Genomic DNA, 6,591 nt, shown 5'->3' on the forward strand with positions numbered 1-6,591 from the left:
GTAGAGATTCCTGATTGGTTGACTGATGTATCTAGTTTATGCTAATTAGATAAGCTGTGTGGAATGTATAAATACTGCTCCTGTCCTGCAATAAACGGCTCCTACTCCTGCTGTATCAACGTACACAAGTTATTCGTCACCCTCCGCTTATTTTGCCCAGCCAGCCGGGCTGCGGCAATATTAGAATGGAAGAGGCAAAAGTATTGTTCTAACACTAACTGTCCCTGCAATTCAATCCTGACACTAAACTACGAGTTAGTACAGATCCTACAGGTTAACAGCAATGTCTTCCACATGACAGTTGATACTTCAGAACCAGACAAAAGCAGAACATGGGTGGGTGGGGGGGAGGGTGCATGCCTGTAATTCAAGTGGCTCAGGAGGCTGAGGCAGGAGGATCACAAGTTCAAGTCCAGCCTCAGCAACTTAGTGAGGCCCTAAGCAACTTGGCGAGACCCTGTCTCAAAATAAAGTATATATTTAAAAAAGAAAAAAAAAGTCTGGGGATGTGGCTCCATGGTTAAACATCCATGGGTTCAATCCCTGGTACGAAAAAAAAAAAAAAAGAATGCATTTCTTTTATACCAAAGAAGACCAGTGAGAAACTAGAATAAATAAAAGCTCTAATTTACAAAACAATGTACAGAGGATATCAGAATTAATAAGAAATATGACACAGTATTGATAATAACAGGGAAAAGTCAGGAAAAGGAAGGAGCTTCCTTAGTTTAGGGGAAAGGAATAATAGAGCAAGAACAAGTGACCACAGGGCTAACTTTTAGATGGTGACTAAAGATGGCAGGGTTGTTTGTCATGTGGGATTAACTGGACTCAAATGCTCAACATACCTTGGATATGAATTCAGGGTGGAAGACAATGCCCAGAGGTTTGATAAGAATAAGAGGCTTTTAATATACTTGTGCTTAGGCACTACAGCCAGGCTAGGACTCCAACTGTGGTCACTAAACAGAGGGCTATTTGAGACAACATTGACTCCATCATCCCCATTCTGACTCTGGGGAAGAAAAACAGGGAATATTGTTACAAGGCTCAAAGTAAACCTTCAAATTCAGCTGAAAACAATTAAGCACTAAGCTATTAAAGGAGAAAAATTTAAACCTAGGGTTTTTGCTTTGCATTGATTTTATTTCCTGTGACCTTATAATCTAGTTTACATTTACTTGTATTTATGATGATTCAAAAAGAAAGTTTAAATTTGGTTAGGCAAAGCAATAAATAAGAGGAGGCGTGATTAAAGGTCCTCACTGGTGTGGTTTACTTATTTATTTTTCTACCATCACCATCTAGTGGAGAAAACCTTGAACTTCAGACTGAAGACTGGGGTTCAGGAATGAAAAGAAAGAAAAAAATGGAGGGCCTATTAAATAGCAGGCACTAAACAAAATACTTACACATTTTCAGTCCATCTAATTCTCACAACATACTGTGAGACAGGCATTATTACTCCTCTTTCAGATTTGGAAACTGAGCCTGAGAAGTTAAGTATCTTTCCCAAGGTTAGATTTTGGCCACCTTAAATCCAGATCCTTGAAGTCAAGTCTAGTACCAGTTTTACCTCAGAGTATATCAAAATAGATTGATTCTACTCATGTATGAGGCTTTGGGAGCAAATTATACACACATATATGGAGAATTGTCTTTTTATTTTTATATATGAGCAAAGCACATGTCTAAAAAGAATAGAATGAGGCTGCAGGCAGAGTATACAATGAGTATGTTGAGATATGTACTTCACAGTTACTATCAACCCAGCACCACAGGAAGAAAGAAAAGAGAGGGAGGGAAGGAGGAAAAGAAATAGAATTGTAATACACAATTTTTTTAATCTTTTAATTTTTACTCCAAATTGTACAATGAATATTTTTCAATGACAATAAATATTTTTGAAGACATACTATGGAACAATAAGATATAGAATTATACCTATATGTAAGTTCATAGCATAAACTTTACATACATTTAGAGACTGGGAAAAGGTGCTAAAATACTAACTAGGATTATCCATGAGCAGATTTTCCATAAGTATGTGTTATTTTTGAAAAAAAGGGGCAGGCCTTATATCAAGTAAAAGAAAAGATGTTTAAGAAACTTCACAGTTGTCTAATTTTTTTGTCATTATTTAAAAATATGTTGAATAAATTAAAGGTGACTACTTGTCCATATACTTCTTAAAAATGTTTAAAATCAGTGCACATTTAATAGCACTTAAAAAAAAAAAAACTTGTTTGAAGACAACCCTAGAAACTATTTTCAAAGTAGCTTCTTTGCTGTTCCTGTGATAGTCACTTTGGAGGACAAATAAAATTTCATGATCCTCTATTTTTTGCAGTTTCAAATTATATTATGGTCAAAGAAATAATGATTCTTTTCTTAACCCACATTTCTTTATCTTTTCTATTAATTTTATTTTTGAGCCTAACATTTCTAGTCAGAAAATCTCTTAAGAAAAAAATCGGATTTCACTCAGATTTTGTACAGGAGGTTGGAATACATACTTCAGTTAGTATCAACTGGGAGGAAAAAAAGGTATCCCGTGCCTTTTCATATCATACAGTACTCATTCAATGACAATGAGAGAGAGATAAATATCATGCCCCAAATACATTTCTTTGGTATATTTTATGAGTTGAATATTCAGAGAAAACTCTGCAGACACAAGATGGCTGTGACAATCTGTCCTTTTGTAAAAAGAAGTCTACATCTATCTACATTAATAAAAGATGCAGGCACATGCATTTTGACTTGATAACCCTACCCTTTTGTGCCTAGGAAAGATCCAGAATGGCTTTAGGCCTGAGGCTAAGCAACTCCATTTTAAAAACTACAGTTTGAAACCTGTAGTCTCAGCAGGCACACCCACAGAGCCCTCCAGTATGGCCTCAAACAAATTACTTCCACTCACCCTGATAAAGAGAGTGAAGCCCCTGGCAGACTGTCCTTACCTGATAAGAGGGAAAGGCAAGAAGATCAGGGTGGAGACCACCAGACTAGATGTTTCTGACCCCAGGGTAAATGATGTCCTGGAGAATTCCAGTGGTAGCTGATAAGGATTCAAAGGGGGGTCAAACCCCCCAAAATTTAGTATAAATCATAGAGCTGATGAACAGGAATTCAGCCAGCTGAAACAAGGATGCACTCGAGCTGGAGAGCCTGATGAGGACCTGACATCCCATCACTTGTCATCATTCTTGAGCCTCTGCTCTCAAACTCTACTGCCTCCTCTGGACTTTGGTGAGAGCCGCAACCCCTCCCTACGACCCCCTCCTCAACTGATGGTCCACTCCATGCCAGAAAAAGCCTTTTTGGTTCCAGACATGATCACTTCTGAGTGTGCATCTGCAGAACGTAAAGCCTAAGGCTTGAGACTTTTGTACTTCGCATGCAGAGGGAATGTCTGTCACTAGCCTGTCATGATTGTGTTTTTCAGTGCTTAGAATTAATTTAGAATTGTTTGCTGTGAATTATGTCTATTGCAGTGCCTAGCATTAAGGATTGTCGTTTTCTTGATTAAGAACCCATAGAGTGAAATTGCATTGAGTAAGTTGAGTGAATAAAGCATTGAAAAGGGCAGAAACATGTGGACATTCTTTATTTCTCCCCTCGACTGCATACAATTTTGCCCCCTTGAGACACACCTGGTCCAGACAGAGATGAGCACACGCACCTGTTACCTGTAAATTTTCATCTGCTTAAACAAGACAACCCTGGCTTACTGGGCACGTCTTCCCAACCTTCCAGAAACTGTACCTGCAAAGCCCAAGCCCCTATCTATCCCTTTAAGCTCTATGTAAGACTGGACCATCTTGGAGTCCCATATTTTAGGCATGTAATAGAATCTGTATGCTTCTCTTTCTGTTAGCTATTGTCAGTTTATATCATAAATTTATCATTTTCAGAGAGAAAACAGTAGATTTAAAACCTCCCTATGATAACTTTCAAGGAGAGGTTCTTATGTGGTAGATGACTTTTGTCAAATTTCAGAAAAGTTTTCATTTTCCCTCACTTCATTTACTTTTTTTTCTTCTTTTTTTTTTCTAGTTGTAGATGGACACAACACTTTTATTTTGTTTATTTACACGGTGCTGAGGATTGAACCCAGTGCCTCACACATGCTAGGTGAGTGCTCTACCACTGAGCCACAGCCCCTCATTTACTTTTTTCTGATTACCAAAAATGCATGTTTAAGCCGTGCATGGTGGCATGTCTGAAATCTCAGCAACTCAAGAGATGGAGTCAGGTAGATAGGAAGTTCAAGGTCAGCATCAGCAATTCAGCAAGACTCTCAGTAACTTAGCAAGAACCTGACTAGAAATATAAACAAACAAACAAACCCGGGGATGTGACTCAATAATAAAGTACCTCTGGTTTCAACCCCTAGTATTTCCCCCACCAAAATGCATGTTCAAGATACATGTTTAAGATATATTTTTTAAATGCATATTAAGGACTGGGGTGTGGCTCAAGCCATAGCACGCATGCCAAGCCTGGCATGCATGCGGCCAGGGTTCGATCCTCAGCACCACATACAAACAAAGATGTTGTGTCCGCCGAAAACTAAAAAAATAAATATTAAAATTCTCTCTCTCTCTCTCTCTCAAATAAATAAATAAATGCATATTAAGATATATTTTTTTCTTTAGTCATGGAGACTGAGGAAAGAGGACTGCAAGTTAAGGCAAATCTAAGCAACATAGCCTGACACCCCACCCAAGAAAGATATTTTTTTCAGAAGAGTAGGTTTACAGAAAAACAGAATCCAAAATCACAGGAAATTGTAGTACTTTGAAAGATGTAGAATACTGCAACTTACATTTTAATCAGCTTTTTATGTGTGCATACACTGTAATTTTAAAAAGCTGACTGTTCTGTTACCTTTGCAGTCGCTGTGACCAAAATACCTGACAAGAACAATTTAGAAGGTTTATTTGGGACTTAACAATGCCTGGTCAGCTGACTCCATTGCTTTGGGCCAGTGGTGAGGCAGAACATCATGATGCAAGGGCTTGGCAGTGGAAAGCTACCCAGCTCAGGGCAGCCTGGCGGGGGGCGGGGGGGGGCGCGGAACCAGCCAGGGAGGAACAGCCCTAATCACTGCCTAAAAGCCCACCTCTGTATCTTGCTGCTTTGGGGATCACACATTTCAGATACTGCACATTCCAGATCCAAGCAGTCACACCAGTCCTTACTTTGTTGTAGTGGGAGTTAGAATGCTCGAGTTAGTTTCCAACTTGCAATTAAATTGCAAATTTGTTGCTAAAAAACTAACAAATCTAATAGGGTAGGGAAGCACCTTTATTTGCATTTCTTTGACTCCTACTGGGGTGAACTTTTTAAAATCACCCATGCATATAAGTTTTTTTCTGCTGTTCAGTTTCTTTCTCCAGTTTTCTATCGGTAGTATTTGGGTCCCTCCACCCCTCCCCCCATTTCCGCTTCTTTACAAACAACTTCCGTGACCTCCCACGGACAGGCTCCGCTTCCGATGCATAAAAAGCCTGCAATGCGCCACCCCCATGGCCCCAGACACTAATCTACTTCAGAATGCCCCCAGGCTTCCCGCGCCTCAAAGGGCCAAAGGAACGCCGCTTCCGCCACAGCGCAGTCTTGCGCAGGCGCACCACACCAGCCCTAGAGACACCCCTCACAAAGGCGGTTCGCGAAGCCGGAAGTAAACGAGCAGCGGCTGGGGCTAACGGTAGAGGACTACATTTCCCAACGTGCCGCGCGAGGTATAGCCTGCATCTGGGTAAGCAGCCCTGGACTACATTTCCCGAAGGGCCACGCGAGGCGATGCCCCCGGCGGGACAAACGGTCGTGGACTACACATCCCGACGCGCCCCGAGAGGCGTTACCAGCGGCCGGCCGAGGGCGGGCCGATGCGGGAGCTCCGGACGTGAGGCATGAGCGGCGCCCTCCCTCGGCCCGTGCGCGTTCTGCCGCCTCCCCGATCGAGGGTCGCGCGGCACGGGGCCTAGCGGCGGGCATCTGAGGCCTCGGCGTTCTCAGGGGCAGGTGTGGCCGCGCCGGGCGCCGGGGAGGGCGGCGGCCGCCATGGAGGTGAGCGGGCCGGAAGACGACCCCTTCCTATCGCAGCTGCACCAGGTGCAGTGCCCCGTGTGCCAGCAGATGATGCCCGCCGCGCACATCAACTCACACCTGGACCGCTGCCTGCTGCTCCACCCCGCGGGGCACGCGGAGCCTGCGGCCGGGCCGCACCGCGCAGGGGAGCGGGCCAAAGGGCCCTCGCCACCTGGCGCCAAGCGGCGGCGGCTGTCGGAGAGCTCGGCGCTGAAACAGCCGGCCACCCCGACGGCCGCCGAGAGCAGCGAGGGCGAGGGCGAGGAGGGCGACGACGGTGGTGAGACCGAGAGCCGGGAGAGCTACGACGCGCCGCCCACGCCCAGCGGCGCCCGCTTGATCCCCGACTTCCCGGTGGCCCGTTCCAGCAGCCCCGCGAGGAAGGGGGCGGGCAAGAGGCCGGCTGCCGCGGCCGCAGCGGCGGGGAGCGGGTCTCCGCGCAGCTGGGATGAAGAGGGAAGGGCAGGGGGCGGGGGGCGCGGCGAGTGCGAC

The 6,591-nt window shown here is 44.4% G+C and overlaps 2 protein-coding genes across 2 annotated transcripts in view; both read left to right on the forward strand.

Annotated features, from left to right (window-relative positions):
- The first annotated feature begins 5,556 nt into the window (after window positions 1-5,556).
- LOC125615949 lies at window positions 5,557-6,461 on the forward strand. The gene has a single exon (XM_048800487.1). It carries the CDS (start codon window positions 5,563-5,565, stop codon window positions 5,923-5,925), a length of 363 nt encoding a protein of 120 aa, XP_048656444.1. The 5' UTR covers window positions 5,557-5,562; the 3' UTR covers window positions 5,926-6,461.
- The window catches only part of Wrnip1 (WRN helicase interacting protein 1), a 21,350-nt gene continuing 20,683 nt past the window's right edge, over window positions 5,925-6,591 (forward strand). Inside the window, exon 1 of the mRNA XM_015506115.2 lies at window positions 5,925-6,586. Within this exon, the coding sequence (XP_015361601.1) occupies window positions 6,073-6,586 (514 nt within the window). The 5' untranslated portion in view covers window positions 5,925-6,072. The remainder of the gene's footprint in view (window positions 6,587-6,591) is intronic.

This window comes from Marmota marmota, unplaced genomic scaffold (assembly GCF_001458135.2).
Source record: "Marmota marmota marmota unplaced genomic scaffold, marMar, whole genome shotgun sequence".
Lineage (NCBI taxonomy): Eukaryota > Metazoa > Chordata > Mammalia > Rodentia > Sciuridae > Marmota > Marmota marmota.